This window comes from Vicia villosa, linkage group LG1 (assembly GCF_029867415.1).
Source record: "Vicia villosa cultivar HV-30 ecotype Madison, WI linkage group LG1, Vvil1.0, whole genome shotgun sequence".
NCBI classification, from domain to species: domain Eukaryota; kingdom Viridiplantae; phylum Streptophyta; class Magnoliopsida; order Fabales; family Fabaceae; genus Vicia; species Vicia villosa.
Genome location: NC_081180.1, coordinates 167,434,162 through 167,454,098, shown reverse-complemented (window position 1 = coordinate 167,454,098; position 19,937 = coordinate 167,434,162). Strand labels below are relative to the sequence as shown.

General features: G+C 38.1%; 2 protein-coding genes across 2 annotated transcripts; one reads left to right on the top strand and one right to left on the bottom strand.

Annotated features, from left to right (window-relative positions):
• The first annotated feature begins 11,357 nt into the window (after window positions 1-11,357).
• On the top strand, window positions 11,358-11,657 carry LOC131659015 (auxin-responsive protein SAUR32-like). Its single transcript, XM_058928261.1, has one exon. The coding sequence runs from the start codon at window positions 11,358-11,360 to the stop codon at window positions 11,655-11,657; it is 300 nt and encodes a 99-aa protein (XP_058784244.1).
• Window positions 11,658-14,597: 2,940 nt separating this feature from the next.
• LOC131659006 (uncharacterized) lies at window positions 14,598-15,614 on the bottom strand. The gene has a single exon (XM_058928255.1). The coding sequence runs from the start codon at window positions 15,612-15,614 to the stop codon at window positions 14,598-14,600; it is 1,017 nt and encodes a 338-aa protein (XP_058784238.1).
• Window positions 15,615-19,937: the final 4,323 nt, after the last annotated feature.

The window sequence follows — 19,937 nt, the reverse complement described above, 5'->3', positions numbered from 1 at the left end:
TCAAAACAGCATCTGTCAGAGGGAAGAAATATGGATTAGTCATCGTTGATGATTATAGCCGCTGGACATGGGTAAAGTTCTTGAAACACAAGGATGAGTCTCATTCAGTGTTCTTTGAATTCTGCACTCAGATTCAATCTGAGAAAGAGTGCAAAATCATAAAGGTCAGAAGTGATCATGGTGGCGAATTTGAGAACAAATTCTTTGAGGTGTTCTTCAAATAAAATGGTATTGCCCATGATTTCTCTTGCCCTAGAACTCCACAGCAAAATGGAGTTGTAGAGCGAAAGAATAGGACTCTGCAAGAAATGGCCAGAACCATGATCAATGAAACCAATATGGCTAAGCATTTCTGGGCAGAAGCAATAAACACTGCATGTTATATTCAGAATAGAATCTCTATCAGACCTATTCTAAATAAGACTCCTTATGAATTGTGGAAGAACAGAAAGCCCAACATTTCATATTTCCATCCTTTTGGATGTGTATGTTTTATTCTGAATACTAAAGATCATCTTGGTAAGTTTGACTCTAAAGCACAAAAGTGTTTTCTTCTTGGATATTTTGAACGCTCTAAAGGCTACAGAGTATACAATACTGAAACATTGATTGTAGAAGAATCAATCAATATCAGGTTTGATGATAAGCTTGGTCTTGAAAAACCAAAGCAGTTTGAGAATTTTGCAGATTTTGATATTGATATATCAGAAGCAGTAGAACCAAGAAGCAAAGCTGCAGAAGCTGGCAGTCTCAGAAGCAATGAATCAGAAGATCAAATTGCTGCATCTTTAGAGAATCTGAGAATTTCTGAAGAACCAACTATCAGAAGATCACCTAGACTTGCTTCAGCTCATTCAGAAGATGTGATCCTTGGAAAGAAAGATGATCCTATCAGAACAAGGGCATTCCTTAAGAACAATGCAGAATGTCAATTAGGTCTTGTTTCTTTGATCGAGCCAACTTCTGTTGATCAAGCTCTAGAAGATCCAGACTGGATAATTGCCATGCAAGAAGAACTAAATCAGTTTACAAGGAATGATGTATGGGACTTGGTTCCTAGACCAAAAGGATTTAACATCATCGGTACTAAGTGGGTTTTCAGAAACAAGCTAAGTGAGAAAGGTGAAGTGGTAAGAAACAAAGCCAGACTAGTTGCTCAAGGTTATAGTCAGCAAGAAGGGATTGACTACACAGAAACCTTTGCACCAGTGGCCAGGTTAGAATCTATTCGTCTATTAATTTCTTTTGCCACTCAACACAACATCACTCTTTATCAGATGGATGTTAAGAGTGCCTTCTTAAATGGTTACATAGATGAAGAAGTTTATGTCCATCAACCTCCTGGTTTTGAAGACTCCATGTCTCCAAATCATGTTTTTAAATTAAAGAAATCATTATACGGATTGAAACAAGCTCCCAGAGCTTGGTATGAACGTTTGAGTTCTTTCCTTCTGGAAAATGGTTTCACTAGAGGAAAAGTGGACACTACTCTCTTTTGTAAAACATTTAAAAAGGATATTTTAATTTGTCAAATATATGTTGATGATATTATCTTTGGAACATCTAATGCTACACTTGGAAAGGAGTTTGCTGAGGCTATGCAGGCTGAATTTGAAATGAGCATGATGGGAGAACTCAAGTATTTCCTTGGGATTCAAATCAACCAAACTTCCGATGGAACCTATGTTCATCAAACGAAGTATGTGAAAGAACTTCTGAAGAAGTTTAATCTTTCTGAAAGCAAAGAAGCCAAAACTCCTATGCATCCAACATGTGTACTGGGTAAGGATGAGGTAAGTAAGAAGGTAGATCAGAAGTTGTACAAAGGTATGATTGGATCTCTTCTATATCTAACTGCTTCTAGACCTGACATTCTCTTTAGTGTTTGTTTGTGTGCTCGATTCCAATCAGATCCAAGAGAATCTCATTTAACAGCGGTTAAGAGAATTCTAAGGTATCTGAAAGGTACCACTAATGTTGGTTTAGTTTACAGAAGATCTAAAGATTACAACTTAGTAGGATTCTGTGATGCTGACTATGCTGGAGATAGAATAGAAAGAAAGAGCACTTCTGGAAGTTGTCAATTTCTTGGAAGTCATCTGATCTCATGGTACAGCAAGAAGCAAGCTACTATTGCCCTCTCAACAACAGAAGCAGAATATGTTGCTGCTGCTGGTTGTAGCACACAAATGCTCTGGATGAGAAGTCAGCTGGAAGATTAACAGATATATGAGAGTAACATTCCTATTTTCTGTGATAATACTTCTGCTATATGTTTATCTAAGAATCCTATTTTACATTCAAAAGCTAAACATATTGAGATTAAACATCATTTCATAAGGGACTATGTTCAGAAGGGTGTTATATCTTTAAACTTTGTGGATACAGACCATCAATGGGCTGATATCTTTACAAAACCCCTTGCTGAAGATAGGTTTAAGTTCATTCTGAAGAATATCAGTATGGATCTATGCCCAGAATGAGAAGATGAGAAGATCTTATGTATGAGTATCTTCTGAAATGAAATTGGATATTTGTTTTTATAAGAAGTTCTGATTGAAATCAATTAGAAATTGTGATTCAGTTATTACTAACGATTCATTGTCTAAGTTGATTCAGAATCTCTTTAAAAGCAAAACAGCTGTAACTGACTATCCAGATGGTAAACACGTGTTCACTATTTCTGGACAAGCGTGCGTGCAGTTGAGGGGACGTCTACTTAGGTAACTGTGCAAATCTCGTCTTTTGTCATTATTATCTCTCCTCACGTCACGTAACATTAAATGCTATCCATTATTTACTCTTTTTCAGTTTTCTTTTTATACTCTTCAAACATTTCTTTTCCCTCTTATATTTCTCTCACTTTGCATTCAGTTTCTTTTTCGTTCTCTCTCTTTGCATTCATATCATAAACCCTAGCAGTTTTCAATATCTGCAACTTCATCATGAATCCATCGTCAAGCTCTGGAAATCAAGAAAATGATCGAAAACAAAAGAGAAAGGCAACTGATGAACAAGAAACCAAACCAAAAAGAGTAAGGATCACCTATGACCCTCTCAAAGTGAACCCGTTTGAAGCTATGATGTCTGGAAACTACTCTAGACGTGTGTATCAACCCCTCGACGGTACCCCTTAATCACCTCCCTCTTCACAGACCTCCACCACCTCTTCCTCCTCATTCATCCTTTCGGAACCACCTTCTTCACCATCTGATATCTCCTCTCCTTCAACCTATCCCTCAGATATTTCCTCATCTCTCTCACACCCTTTTCCCACCAGAACACCTAACCCCTACAGTGTTGTTTTTCCCGACTCCAGGTTCACTGTCAACCCTCCAACCCCTACCTCTCAATCATTTCTGGAGCTTTTATATTCTGATGTAAATAGCTGGTTGGAGATTCTGGGTGCTGCTCACCTTAACCATCTGGATGAGTATGCTACATGCAACCTTTGGGATACCTTTCGTCAGGATTTTCTGGTTAGGGCTACAGACATTCAGAGAAGGATCATGTCTGAAGCACCTGGTGTTCGTGGTCTTCGGTTGGAAGTTGGTGAAAGCAGCTATCACCATCTCATCAGGAACAGAAGAGTTCTTGAAGAGAGGATACCTGCAGATGAGTTGGAAGAAGAAAATCCTTGCAGAGACATCGTGGTATGGAGACCATGGTATCCTGTGCTGACTGGAGACTTTCAGTGGCTGTTTAACTGGTTCAGAATGAACCCCTCTGAAAAAGCACCTCACATGGTCTTTCCAGTAGTGGTCTATCCTGCTGAAGTTGCTGGTCCTACTCCTCCAACAAACCTGGCAGCTATTCTTCAGGCATTGGAAGTTGGAGCTTCTGTGTTGCCTGAACCAGAATATGCTAAGGCTACTTCTGAGTCAGACTCAGATGAGGAGATGGAAGATGCACAAGCTGAAGACCTTCCAGAAGAGCGCCCTGCTGAGATTTCTGTCCCTTTTGGCAGAAATTCTGGTGCCTCTTCTTCTGGTGAAACCTCAGCTCTGATGGAGACCTTGGAAGCTCTTCATCAGAATCAAGCTATGCTGGCTTCTCGTTTGGACGCGCAAGAAGCAGCCAATGCTGAGTTTCGCTCGTTCATGGCAAGGCAAGCTACAAGCACTGACGGGATTCATGATGTTCTGGCGCGGATTTTGCGTAGGCTAGGGTCTTAGTCCTTTGGTCTTTGTAGTTTTCCTTCCTTGTTGCATCTGTTTTCCTGCATTCCTCTTTTGTAATCCTTCTTGTTGAAATCAATGAAAAGTTATTTATGTTTCTTTCCTTTTGTCTCTTGCTTTACATCTGAATCTTTTACATTCTTTTTGATGTTATGACAAAAAGGGGAGAAAATATATGATAAATGATCTGATTAATATTATCAGTTACCGAGCAAAAAGGCTCCACATTTCTAACAGAAGCTGCAAGCTTCATATGTTTCTAAGTTGTGTTGTTGCAGGAATCAAAGATTCAAGATCAACATGAGGAGCAACAAGATGATGAATCAAGCTCATGGATTCTTGAAGCAAGCTGAGTGCTAGGAAGCTTCAGAATCAGAAGCAAGAAGGAAGAATGATCAAAAATTCTGATAATAGAATATGATCCAAATCATTGTCTATTTGCTCTGATACATTTTCTATTGGATCTGATATATTCTATATGGCTTATATGGCTCTGATACATATTTTGTGTTCTGATACACATTTTATGTTCTAACTCATTCATGCTGACTTTTGTCGTTTAGTTTTGTTCTGTAACATTTCAGGATGTAGAGATGCTCTGATGATGCTCTGGTACATTCAACAATGTTCTGATACAATCTAGCATGAAGTGATGTAAGAAGAAATTCAAAGCTCTGAAGCTATCCGAGGGAAGCAGAAATCAGAAGCTGTGAATATTCTAAAGATCCAGAAAACTCAAGTTCTGAAGCTGTCCTAAATGGAAGCATGAATCAGAAGCTGTGAATGTTTTGAAGATCAAAGAAATTCAAGGTCTGAAGCTGTCCTAAATGGAAGCAGGAATCAGAAGCTGTGAATGTTCTGAAGATCAAAGAAATTCAAGTTCTGAAGCTGTCCTAAATGGAAGCAGGAATCAGAAGCTGTGAGTGTTCTAGGGATCTAAAGAAATTCAAGTTTTGAAGCTGTCCAATGGAAGCAGAAGTCAGAAGCTATGAATTATCAGAAGCAAGAAGCTTATGTGATCGTCTCTACCGAAATAATCAGGGAAGTCTTTTATTATTAAAGTTCTTCGAGTATTTATTTCAGGGGGAGATTATTCATCTCAGGGGGAGATTGTTAATCTCAGGGGGAGACATATTCACATGCTTATGCTATAGCTGTGTAATTTGTCTTTAGCCGTCTGCTCTTTCTGATCGCAAATTCATATAATTTATATATGTTTTTGTCATCATCAAAAAGGGGGAGATTGTTAGAACAAGATTTGTTCTGATCAATATTCTTAGTTTTGATGATAACAAGGATATGAATTTTGTGTGAGATAATGTGGTACTCTAATACATTGCAATTTCCATTTCAGGAAATATATAAAGAGTATGAACAAATCAGCGCTCAGAAGCTTTGTCTCAGAAGGTTCAGCATGCAACATCAGAACATGGTCTGGCAAGACATCAGAAGATGGTCAAGGCAGAATCAGAACATGGGTCTATGAAAGCATCAGAAGAACTTGAGATCAGAAGCAGAAGCACTGAAGTTCTCATGGTATCACGCTCAGAAGCACTTCAAGGTCAGGAGACAAGAAGATGCTATGCACCAAGCTGATTGACTCTGATGATATTCAAATATTATATTCACAAACATCAGATCAGAAGAAAGTACAGGTGGCAGGCTACGCTGACTGACAAAAGGAATGTTGGAAGCTATTAAAGGCAACGTCAGTAGACACAGCGTGAACAAGGCTCGAGGTAGTTGACAAAAGCGTGAAACATTAAATGCAAAGCTGTACGGAACACGCAAAGCATTAAATGCACTCAATGGTCATCTTCTCAAACGCCTATAAATATGAAGTTCTGATGAGAAGCAAGGTTAACAACTCTGAACCAATTCTGAACGAAACTATTCTGAAAAACTTGCTGAAACGCTGTTCAAATTCAAAGCTCAGAAACTTCATCTTCATCAAAGCTCGCTACATTGCTGTTGTAATATATTAGTGAGATTAAGCTTAAACGTTAAGAGAAATATCACTGTTGTGATTATAGCTTTTCAGAAGCATTTGTAATACTCTTAGAATTGATTACATTAATTTGTAAGTAACTAGAGTGATCACGTGGTGGTCAGGATACTCTAAGAAAGTCTTAGCTTGTGTCTAAGCATTTGTTCCTGGAGTGATCAGGTTGTGATCAGGATACTCTAGAAGACTTAGTCGCGGACTAAGTGGAAAACCATTGTAATCTGTTGCGATTAGTGGATTAAATCCTCAGCTGAGGTAAATCACTCCATGGGGGTGGACTGGAGTAGTTTAGTTAACAACGAACCAGGATAAAAATAACTGTGCAATTTATTTTTATCGTTCAAGTTTTTAAGACTACACTTATTCAAACCCCCCCTTTCTAAGTGTTTTTCTATCCTTCAATATTACAATTGTAGGTTGATATCTCGAATATATAAAGTAGACCATTGAGTCATAGAGAACTTTCCAACTCTTAAGGACATCTCAATTTTCTCATCAAGTACTGGGAACCTCTGTTCTTGCTCCTAATTTTAACAAGTTGAGATTGAGCTTGAAGACTATCAACAAGAGAAAGAAGAAGACATACCATAACAAGATATCATTGTCACTACTAAGAAAACAACGTTTAATCTCGGTTTGATATGAGGTGCTACCTCGTTTTCAAAGGCGAGGTAACAAAGAACGTCATGAAAAGTGTGTCACTTTACCTCTCAATTGAAACTCCACAGAGGGGAAAGGTTAAACTTGTAGTGGGTTCGATCCCCAATAACTGCTTATTCGTTTTTTGTAAAGGTGCTACTTTACCGCAACATTCCTTACTTTATTAATATAAAAAGTCTTTATTTTACAATATTATTATTTCAATCTACAAGTATAAATGTCTGACAAATTCCGATTCCGATTCATCACCATTATTGTAAATCTGGGGTGAATATCAAATTTTGGATCCTCGTTTATTGAATCTTGGGGAAGATTAAATGTTTGATAATGCATGCACTTGTTTCTTATATAAATTAAAAACATATTAGATAAATAAAATAAATTTTCAATTACATGATAAGAGATTATGTAAGAAAACCAACATTATCTCTGAGTGTTGCAATAATCAAACAAAGGACTATATATGTACATGTTAAAAATACTTAGGTCAAACTATAAAGACGGGTGACAAGGCCGGCTGTCCATATAGGAGTTCTCAAGAGACGGGTCGATATGTATATCCCGGACCCGGGTTAATACACGTCTCAGATTTAGGCCGTTACAACACTTAAAGGTCGGTTACAAAATTTATGATAAATACTGAAATTATGAGGGGCGGTTAAAAGCGTTATGAAATGGCATAATGGTTATTAGATCAATGTTTATACTATAAATAGGGGCTTCCACCTGAGGGACAAGCAAAACCATCATCTTGGGTGCAGGCATTCCATGATCGTGACACCCGAATCCCTCAAACTATCCAATATCTCCCTTCGGGGCCTAAACTAATGAAGAACACAAAAAGTATTGAAACCTTGGAGGTCACCAGCAATGGTGACCCTTCATCCTTATCCCTAATACCCCTTCAAACACTTTATACAGTTGAAACCTCGCCGGATTTGCTTCCGGGAGGTAGTCCAAATATGTTTTATAAGAACAATATCCAAAATAAATAGTCGTATGATTAAGAATAAATTTTTCAACGTTGTCAACCGAAGAAAGAAATATGTTATAGAATGTTTTCTTTGATTTACAATATTGGGGTGTTATTAAAAAAATATAATTATGTTTCCTTTTACAATTCAACACTGGCAAGAGGTGGAAACACCACCACTAACAAAAACAACACCATTATATGAGATAGATTGCATGAACAGAAAACACATTTTTCAAAGGTTGGTGTTAGAAGAACAACAGCACAGAACTAAATAATTTTTTTTGTCTTGTAATTCATCCCAAAGAATGATGTTTACGAGTATGACACGACTGTATATATGAGTTAGGTTTAGGATAAAACATAGTGAATGAATCCTTTTATAATCAAATTTGGGTATCATACACCTCAGTTATTAGAGAACCCGATGGAATATACTATTTAATAATAAAAAAACTAAAATAAAAACAAAAACTGCTTTTGCTGAGATTTGAAACATGTACACTGAATTAGTGTACCCCTTGTAGTTCTACTAAAATTTACATAATAGATTGCTTTCTTAAAAAGAAAAAAATGGTGCGCACTAGTATTATTCCTTGGTTTTTTGTTACATGAGGTGAAATTCTTGTCATAAAATGTATTATTTGTAGTAGTGTAATATTTCCAATAATCGATTTAGGAATATCTGCGACTATGCTGCCTTTGATCCAAATGCCATGAAAATAGGTATCATAAGGCAAGAGATCATTGTAGCACAATTTGAGTTCAATTTAATAAAGTTTCAAATGCATCAAAGCTATTTATCAATACTCATTTATCAAGACAGGTCATCCTTATATGCATTTGAAGCAATACTTTGAAGTTAAAAGTATTTTCAGGATTCTAGGAATAATTGATGATATTTTCAAGCATAAGTTGTTTTCAATCTCTCTAAGGGATAGACTTAAGAGTTTGTTAAATTCCATAGCCACATGGAATGACTTGAATGAAAATTTTCTAGTTAAATATTTTTCTCCCGTGACAAATACAAAAATGAGGAAGGATATCACTTCACTTAAATAAGACGGGGAAGAATCATTTTTTATGCTTGAGGAAGATTTAAGGAGATGCTAAAAACAATGTCCTCATTGTGGAATTCCAATCCATATTCAATCAGAAACTTTTTCAATGGTCTTGTGCATCTTCAATAAACATGTTATGGTTTAACTCGCAGTAAGATGAGTTTTAGAGAGAGAAGTTCTGCCCTCTCTCTAAAACTAGGGTTTTACTTTGTGGTACCACAGCGCCGCCTCCGTCTCCTCTCCGATTTCGGAGCTTTTCTCCTTCATCATGGAGGCTCCCTCATCCCTAGTGGAGGTTTCTCTCCCTTTGTGGGTTTTCCATCTCTTACTTCCTTTCCTTTGAACTATCCTTCTCTAATGGTTTCTTGCCATATCCTTCCTTCAACATCCATCATGGTTTCTTCCCTCTCCGTCAACAACCATCAGGTGTTCACAGCCGTAAATCCAAGTCCAACTTCACCAACCATGGGGCCAAAGATTTGGAACAGCAACACGACAAACGACCTCCACCAGAACCGCCGCCACAAGAAGTTTCGATATCGACGAGAAATGGTGTTTGGGTATTGATTATTGTTTCTCTGTTTATTGTTATTCTGGTTTTCTGTCTGGTTCAGTGTTGCATGTTATGTTGTCTAGTCTATTTTAAGTGTGTATTCAAGATGTTTGTTGAAATGTCCCAAAGAGGTTTGGATGGAGACAATGTGTTTTTGAGTAAAACTCTAAGTGTGGTAATTACAAGCCAGACTCTTTCTCCCACTCAACAAATGCTTCTTTCAAAGATGGTGAGTTTTTTCAAGTTAGAGAATCCGTATAATCGATCTGTGTGTGATAAAGTCAAAGAAATGATCCGTAACTGTATAGATTTAAAGATTGTGGTTCCCAAACTCCTTTATCGTTTGTGGAAGATACTTGATGGGTTGCTTGGATCAAGAAATTGGATTTGTAATGCTCCACTGTTTTTTAACTTCTTAAAATTTTTGTTGTCCAAATCCTGATTGACTTATTTATTAGTGTTAGTTTTAAAATGTGGATGGAAAATGCCCTTACACATTTTTTTTTCACAATGCTTGTACTGACTCTTTTTCATCTAATGAATGTTTATGTTTACAATCAAAAAATAAATAAACATGTTGGACAAGTCATTGGGTGGAACCTTAATATCTAAGTCATACACTAAAGAATAAGAGTTGATTGTCAATATTACAACTAACTCTTATCAATGGCCAACACCAGAGTTACATCGACATAAATAAGTCATTTCAAGAGTTTTAGAAATTCGAAACCACATCATGTCAAATAATAGTTAGAACAATTATGTTATTGAACCTACCTCCAACAAATCAAAATATTTCAAACAAAGAAACCATCTCCCCTCATAACACAAACTTCCATCCTACTTGCTAAAAATTACTATAACACCGCTGCTAACTCATATGTATCAAAAAGATGACAGGATGATTCAAAGATTTTCTGACCAAGGTTTTGAAAAACGGTTTGTCACCACGAAAACGGCTTCGACAAAACGCTATCAGCATATACCAATATCATTATTATTGCTTTTATGTTAAAGAACAAATAGTGGTTATTTTACACCACGACAATCGCATTCAATGTCGCAACATATATACTTGCTGAAATCGCGAAAGTCTTTACGCGATGGCGAACGTTTTTTAAAATCGTCATGCTGACAAAACACATTCATAGGCCCACCATATGTTAAAACCACTCTCCGTGAAAAAAAGCTTTTTCGGATAGGTATCCTATCTTAGAGTATCTGTCACAAGAAAACATGCATCGAGGAGCTCAAGTTTTCCAAACCAAATAGAGTAATCCACGGACAAAGTTAGAGAAATCAGTAGCAAGTAAGGGCCAAATAGGCCAAGTTGACGACAAACAAACCCTCATCGTCATCACACTGCCAAGAATCTGATAAGAAATATATATACTTGAATGCAATTAGAAATAAAAATCCCACCTAACAAATATACTGTTAAATATTTTCAACTCGGTTTGGAATTTTGGGTCCACATCACATATTGTATTCAAAGACTAGTATGGGAGAGACTTCATGCATGTTCAGAAAGGTTGATCTTAATAAAATAAAAAAGATTGTCGTGGCTGTTAAGAAACTTTCCATTCAACACAAGCACATTATTGTATTACACTCTTGGATATTACTATTTGTATGACTAATGACTACAAAGTGATAGTAGGGACAACAAGATCTTTCCATTCTTCGAAAAAATACAAGCTGCTTAGCGCGTATGGGAAACAAAGAAGTTGACCTGTCAATAATATTCATTCAATAATATAGATAACAATGAATACATGACAACCACGCGCTAACTACTACACATGTTCACAGTATAAATACCCATACTTAGAATGTGAATGTAGCAACTCCAAACTCAAAAATTTAGAAGCTTTTCAAGTTCACTAACTAAAACATCTTTTAAGCTATCATCATTAACTAGTTAAAGATGGTTCATTCTTTTGTTGGGAAGATCCAAAAGGGTATTTCACACTTTGTACACAAAAGGCACGGATTGAATGAAGAGTTGGTGGTGGCAGAAGAAGTTAGGGAAGGATATTTTACTGTTATTGCAGTGAAGGATGGAGAAATAAAAAGGTTTATCATTGGATTGGAGTACTTGAGTGATCCTGAATTTTTGGGACTACTCGATCAAGCTCGTGAGGAGTATGGTTTCATACAGAAAGGAGCTATTTTTGTCCCTTGTCGGCCTCAACAATTACAGACCATTTTAGATGGCCAGAGATGAGCATTAGACTAATTAAGGTGCAAAGGATGAAAATACAAACTGATACATGTTCCTAACTTACGGCTAAATCTTATTCATAGTTATATTTAATTATCAAGTCTTGAAAATGTATATGATCATACAATATTATAATATGATGGTTGTGTTTTTAAAATATATTTTTCATTGCCTTCGTATAACAATTCTTAATTATATCAAAGCCTGTTGATAGACCATTGTCTAAATGGTGTAGTCTTCCGTTCTCTTTCAGATGATGATAAAAAAAATTTTATCAATCCCTTTTAGCTTTCAAGAGTTTGATTATACAGTATTCCAGTGCGATGGGAACAAAAGTAAAGTTCAAATCCATATGATTTTAACTTTTCCCTTTTGAAAAGATTCTAGAACCTTCTCAGCGTTGATATGGAGATCATATTTATCAATTTCATCTGAAACCTTTGCATCTTACTTTGTTACTATGATCCCTAAGATTAAATCTCCCTTTTATTTGGGAGATTTTCTACGTATATCTCTTGTGGGATCCATGTATAAGTTAGTGGCCGAAGCATTGGCTATTAGACTTGGGTCAATGATGGAGAAGCTCATATGTCCTAACTAATTGACTTTCCTTAAGGGAAGATTGTTGATGGAGCGTGGTTATTAGTGAAGTGGTCGACTTGGCCAAAAAAACTAAAAGAACTTATCATTTTTAAGGTGGATTTTGAGAAACTATATGACACTGTTAGTTGGAACTTTCTAGATTATATGCTAATTATATTTCAGTTTAGTGAAAAATGGAGGTCTTGAATGAGAGCTTCTGTTTTTGCTAATAATCTTGAACCGTTGGTTAATGGGTATCTTACCCAAGAGATTAGAATCTAAAGGGGTTCCAAATATGTCTTTTCTCCTTCTCTACTCTATTTAGCTAGTTGATGCAAGGTTCGCTATGAGTAGAAGGAGAGAAACGGAAAACACGATGGATTGTTCCTTGAAACCTAATTCAAAACCTTTATCTGGAAATGCATGAGGTTTGTAGTAAGTTAAACTAGAGAAAAATACCTTTAATTTATTAGGCTTCATAAATGATTTAGATAGAGGATCCATAAATGCATGTGTAGTACCTACAAGAGAAAAAGGAATTAGTACTCCGGAAGCCCAAATAAAAAATTTCTTTTTCCATGGATGGTTCCGGAACGTAAGAGGGATTGCTGGAGAAGACATGTCCCCGGGTATTAGCAGCAGAAGGAATTTTGGTTTATTTTCCAAGGCCAGAAGTAGAAGCCATTTGTTTGAGAACTTGAGTAGAAGAACAATAAAAAAGAATGTTGCAGTAAAAAAAGTTTTAAAGGTTCAGAAAAAGCAAAAGTTAAATGGAAGAAAGAAGAGAAGAGAGAGTTATATAGCTATTATAAAAGAGACTCTTCAAATTTCTCTCTGAAATTAAATACTAGTGTCTTTTATTTGTTTTAAAACATGACTAATTAATGATTTCCTTTTATTTACTCCCTCTGTTCCTTTATAATTGTCATTTTTTAAGTTTTTCCACATACCAAGATAACCAATAATTATGGTTACTTTTTAAGTAATGATTATTCTTTTTCCAATAATATCCTAAAATTTTTAATACTTTATTTAACTTTTTCTGACTCTATCATAATGATTAGGGGTAATTTTGACAAAACAACAAAAATACTTTCTTGAACTTTGAAATGTGACACTTAAAAAGAAACAAGTTTTTTTCACAAAAGTGACAATTATAAAGGAACAGAGGGAGTAATATGTTTTATTTGTGTGGCCTACAATCGCCTTGGAAATTGGAGCCATGATGGAAGATGCACACACATTACCCACTTTACGACTAGGCCATGGTAGTCATGATGACAATGACGTATGCATGACGGTTTGAATACTATTGTGAGTTTACTAAAAATTTCTATTTTCTGCCATATTGAAAATATGATCGACAATGACATTTTTGGGGGCATCTGTTAGCCTGAAATTTTCGACTCAACATGTTCGACACGAATGTGGATGTGAGATAAATATACAGGCTAAGTATAGATAGCTAAATCATGTTTTCGAACAATAATTACAAGTTTCGACCAATGGACTTTTCGATAAAGGCAGTTGGATGACTTATAGTTGTTTTCGACTACGGTAGCGGTTTTGTAGCAGTTCAAGAACTAAAGACACATGGAAGCAAAACGAAGGACGAAAGTCCGTGTAAAAGTGTACATGTATGATTGTAAATAAGTAAGCATTGTCGGGAGTTAAAAATATATAAAGTATATAAACAAATTTTCGTTTCTGGAAGGAAGGTTCACATTTCCATTCTATTCTCTTTAAAATTCACACATCCAAGTCATAGAAATACATAATTTGTAAAAATAAAATGTATGAACTTATGTCCCACTTTTGATTTAAGCATTTTTACTCAATTGTTTTACTTTCTTTCTTCATTTACTTTATCGTTTTAAGCAATTATGCATTTAATTCTTCAAATTCTTGGCCAATTACTCTAAATTTAAACATTAAAACTTTTAAGTACTAATACGCTTTCTCAAACTTTTCACATAAAGTGTCTAATAGAATTTTTTCGTTGATTCTACAAATGAACTAAAACTCATGATTTGTTTACCTAAAATACCAAATAAACAAATAGTTAGATCAGTCATATTCTTGTCCTCACCCTCAATAAACTTAAATATTTATAACAAAGAAACTAATTATCATGATAATACCAATTTCCACCCTACTCGCTTAAAAATCTCATACCACAAACTCGCTGTTATCTCATAAATAACAAAAAGATGACGGGATGATTTCAAAGAATCCTAGCAAAACATTTTTTTTATAAGCAAGGAATTCATTGAAAAAGAGTACTGGGGGTACTCAAAACCCACTTACAAAAGAAGAGGAGCCCAAAAAAATAGAAAGGGAAAATTACAAACCAAGTGAGATCTACTTCCAATTACACTTGGTGTTCGCAATTTTACCGATAGACAACCACTTCCACCCCGACAGTTTAATATTCCACGAAAGATCGTTAATATTACAAATGCCTCCGTTGAAGATAATTTTGTTCCGCAACTTCCAAATTTCCCAAACCACCGCTGCCCAAATAATTCCCGTCTTCCTCCTACTTATACCGTACCTCCTAACGCCATTGCCCCAAACCAGAAAATTCCTCCAAATACAAGGGTCAAAAAGTAGATCCAAACCAGTCCATTCCGCCATGTTTTTCCAAATCTGAGTCGACACAGAACAGCTAAACAAAAGATGGCCTAAAGATTCCTGATTCTCCGAACAGAAAACACAATTATAGTCATCATTAAGAATAGAAATACCGCGAGTTAGCAGCAGATCTTTTGTAGGGGCTCTGTTGAGAAAACACCTCCAGATAAAAGCTCTAACAGTGAAGGGGATATCCATGGACCACAAATCCGCGAAGGTGTTGGCTTTATCATCCTCCTCCCATTCCGGTATTCCTCTGCAAATCAAAAGATCGTAACCGGACTTCGAAGTGTAATCCTTATCCACATCGTAATTCCAAGACAACGTATCGGTACGATTCTGATCCGGCGACACAAAACCAAGAACTGAAAGAAGCTGTTGCTGCAGCAACAGCCCCCCGACCGCCCCTTCCAAAAGCTGGTCCTCACATCCCAGATCGCCCGAGACCCAAATATTTCCAACCCACTCTCCCATTTTTCCTACCTTCGCCTTTTTCTTCTTACTAATAACATAAAGGTCATGGAAAGATACTCTGAAAGAAGCATCTCCCAGCCAGACAGAATCCCAGAAAAAGATTAAATTTCCATCCCCAAGGACATACCTCACTTTGTCTGCCAACACCGTCGTCGGAAGCGATGACTCAAGTTTTATTAAGTTTTTCCACCAAACCGAGTTTAAACGCGAAAATCTGACTGAGGGGCCAGCGGTGACTTCCCACCGAATATTGCCGTACTTAGCTTCCATCAGCTTCATCCACAGAGAGTTTTCACCCTTCAAGATTCTCCACACCCATTTTAACAGAAGCGATGTGTTGAAAATGTCCACTTTCTTCACCCCCAGACCTCCGTCCCCATGTGATTTGCAGATCCTCTCCCACCCCACCCAGTGAACTTTTCTCTTTCCATCCTTTTCTCCCCACAAAAAACTAGATTAAATTCTCTGAATGTCCCTAAAAACGATCTTCGGAGCCCGATAAAAAGACAACTGGAAAATAGAGATGCTTGATAAAACAGACTTCAGCAAAGTTATTCTGCCGCCTAAGCTTAGGAATCTATTTTTCCAATTACCCAGTTTAGCTTTCAGCTTCCGCAGAAGAGGAGCCCAAGTTTCACGAAGCCCCGGGTTGCAGCCAATCGGGATCCCGAGGAAATTGAAAGAGCTATCATTGATCCTGCAAGAAAGAAAGCTAGCGGCTGCTTTCAAGAAACGGTCAAAGAGATCGATTCCTATCAAACGGCATTTATTATAATTCACAGCTAGACCCGAAGCAACTTCAAAAGCATGAAGCATTGCCTTTAAAGTCCAAATCTGTTTCCAAGAAGCAGGCCCGAGTAATAGAGTGTCATCGGCGAACTGTAGAATACTGACTTCACACCCTTTTCCCACCTTAAAACCTTCAAATTCCCCTACGGAGCACGCTTTCTACACGACCCCGTTGAGGCCTTCAGCAGCCAAAACAAACAAGAAAGGCGATAGAGGATCACCTTGGCGAAGGCCCCTACTATCCTTAAATTCGAGCGTCGCACTGCCATTGACAAGAACGGACATCGAACTAGTGAAGACTATGGCATTCATCCAAATCATCAAACGGTTTCCGAAACCCATCCTCTTCATGACCCCTCTAAGATACTTCCAGCTGACTCGGTCGTATGCTTTTTCGAAGTCGACTTTGAAGAGCAAGCAACTACGTTTGGATTTCTTAGCACAATCTAACACCTCGTTGGCTATAAGAACCCCATCTAAAAGTTGCCTCCCAGGCACAAAGGCGCTTTGCGATTCAGACACAATCGAACCCAAAACCCTTTTCAATCTACCGGCGAGCAGCTTAGCCAAAACTTTATAAATACAACCGACGAGGCATATAGGCCTGTAGTCACCTAGATCCATAGGAATATCTTTCTTTGGAATTAATGTGATGAAGGACGACGTGATAGCCTTAGACAGAACCCCATGGGAATGAAAGTCCGTGAACATCCGAATAAACTCAACTTTAAGAAAGCTCCAACAATTCTTAATGAAATTAAGATTGTATCCATCTGGCCCTGGGCTTTTAGAACCCTCACACTCCCAAACCGCATTCCTAATCTCTGGTTCGGTGAAAGGCGCCTCCAACAGATCCCTGTCCTCCATCGACAATGATTTGAAGCAAATACCAGAAATAGACGGCCGATTTAGATCGCTTTCAGAATAAAGATTACAGTAGAACCCCCTAACCTCCTCTTTGATGTCTTCAACCTTCTCCAACAAAGTACCCCTCGCGTGAACAGGGCCTAAATGGTTCCTTCTATATCTCTCCTTCAAACAGTTATGAAAGTATTTAGAATTCAGATCACCATGCCTGTCCCAATCCAGTCTTCTCTTCTGAACTAGGAAATTTTCTTTTAACCGTAACTTCTTCCAAACCTCGCTAATGGCCTCACTCCTCCTTAACACCACCTCCTTAGACATGTTCTCCAAGCAGCTTTCTAGTAATAAATCTCACTCATTAATCTCCTCCACTCCCTCCTTAATATCTAAGTCAATCTTATTGTAAACTTCCCTATCCCACTTCCGGAGGCTGATCTTGATCAATCTAAGCTTCTCCTTCAAAATGAATTCGCTCCTGCCCTCTACCTTACAATTATTCCAAACCTGCTCCACGAATGGTAAAAAAGAAGCATTCTCGAACCACTTATCCTTAACCCGAAACGGTTTAGGACCCCAATCCTGGAAGTCGACCGATAACCAAATCGGGCAGTGATCAGAAACATCTCTTTTACCAATAAATTGCCCTGTAACCCCCCATTCAGCAATTAAAGAATTAGATAACAAGAACCTGTCGATTCTGCTCATCGATCTTCCGTCACCGCTGAACCAGCTAAACCGCTTTCCTTTACATTGAACGTCAATCAGACCTGAGCCCAAGATGAAATCAGCAAAATCCCTCATCTCTTTGCTTCTGCTATTAAGAACCGAACCAAACCTTTCCTTGTCATTTGTCACCGCATTGAAATCCCCCCTAGACACCAATCCCCATCACTGAATTTTGATCTAAGCACAAGCAAATCCCTCCATAACCTCCTTTTAAGCTTGCTCGAGCAGGGAGAATATACATTCACGACATAGCAAGTCTTCCCCTTCCTGATGACTTTTATCCCTAAATAACCGTTCCCCTTAAAACTCGCAAGAACCTCACAAGCCTCCTCCCTCCATAGAATGATTAACCCTCCTGAAGCACCATCAGAACCAGAAAAAGACCACCCCACCTTCTCTTTGGGCCACAAACTCGTAATAATACCTTGGTCGACCACCTCTAGCTTGGATTCTTGAATCAGGAAAATGTCTGCTTTACCTGTTGAAATGATATGACTGATTCTCTTCCTCTTAATCTTACTGCCTCCACCCCTGATGTTGAAAGACCCTACAATCATTGACCCAGCTTGATTGATTCCCTCTTCCCTTCCGTCTTCTTTCTAATGCCATCTTCCAAATCCAGAATCTTCTTTCTGTAGTCTATCTCCCCCACGCCGGATGTAACCCCAATTTTAGAGATAATATCCATCAATTTCTCCCCAACATTCGAATCGAGATGATTCCTAAATCTGTTATTGCCTTTAGCTATGTCCTGGTCTGATACCTGATCGCAACAAAGAATCGCTCCCGCTAAAAAACTGTTACTCACGCTTTGGAAACTCGTAGGAGAAGGAACACTGGAATCGGTGAAAAAAGACGTCCTCCCAACCTTGTCGTTCTTCAAAGACAGGATTGGGCCCGCAGAACCGTCCAACTTAAAAGAAGGCCCAATATCCACTTCAACCAGGGAACGTTTTTTGTGCCTCATTTTCTTACTCACTATAGGCCCACAAAAATCCTCCACCAGGCCCACATTTTTGGCCCTAGGTTTGGCCAAAGCAATGTTGCCCGCGTCAACATCTCCCCTTTTGCAGCATTCAGCTACGTCCTCGTTCTTGAAAAAAGTGTCCACCGAAAAGTCCTTGTCATTTTCCTCAAAAGAAGGAAAACTCTTCTTGACCCCCCCCCCCCCTCTGACATTACCATAAGAATGATCCTCCCTGACACACTTTATAGCTGAATCGAAAGAGATTTTGCCTTTTGCCTCCTTAACAACATCTGCACGTTTCCCTCTCGACATGTCAACCTTAGCCCCCTGAGCCGCCACATCCGCCGCCCTATTGATCTTGGGAATAGATACATTTTCAGCAGGGGTATCTTGAACCTTGAAAGAAGAACGGAGCTCCCCGTCTTCACTCGAGGAACAATGGAAATCTTCCCTACTTATCTCAGATTCAGAAGAAGATAAAGACCCGACATGGTTTACGTCCTTCTGAAACAGGTTAATACGCAAAGGACCATGAGTGTCTTCTGTGAGCTTGATCCTGAAGGAAACACCATTGATACGAACGCTAAAAGATTCGTTAAGGACTTTGGCGCACGTGGTCCTAACCAAAATCCTAGCAATATCCATATGATCCCCCCTCATAGTGCTATCATCACAACACACATACTTTCCTACCGTCTTGGCTATCATCTCGAAGAAATCGAAGTTCCAAGCATGGCAAGGAATACCGTAAACCCTTAGCCAAGTTGCTCTCTCTGGATCTACATCTTCCTCCCTCCATTCTCTAATTTCTGAAAACCATTGAGACCACCAGCTTCTTCCCTCTTCAATGAGGTCGCGAATAGCTCCCTCCTCAAAATCTTCTAAAAGACAGAGATTTTCTCCCATGGGAGTAACCTTAATGGAAAAATACCCCTCCACCTCAAAACTAGTTTGGATGTTATAAGACATTCCTGAATTCACAAGCACACCTATGAATGCTTTCTTGAATATGGCTAAGGAGGCGGGAGTAGTTGTGTAACTAAGATGACAATGAGGATTGTCTCCTTTAACAGCATCTGCAAACGAGCTACCGCCCCCCCTTACTGAAAAAACTAGCTGCCCTAACTGGATTATCAACTGGTTGCTTCCGAGAGACATTAGAAAATCTGGTACCTGAAGCGCCAAAAACCCCACCTCCGTTTCCACCTTTGACAACATCATATCTAGCAAAACGGGGTAAGTTTGCG

What these genes read in the sequence shown, in the direction of transcription:
- LOC131659006 (XM_058928255.1), bottom strand. Translation starts at nt 15,614, where the DNA reads ATGGAAGCTAAGTACGGCAATATTCGGTGGGAAGTCACCGCTGGCCCC.
- LOC131659015 (XM_058928261.1), top strand. Translation starts at nt 11,358, where the DNA reads ATGGTTCATTCTTTTGTTGGGAAGATCCAAAAGGGTATTTCACACTTT.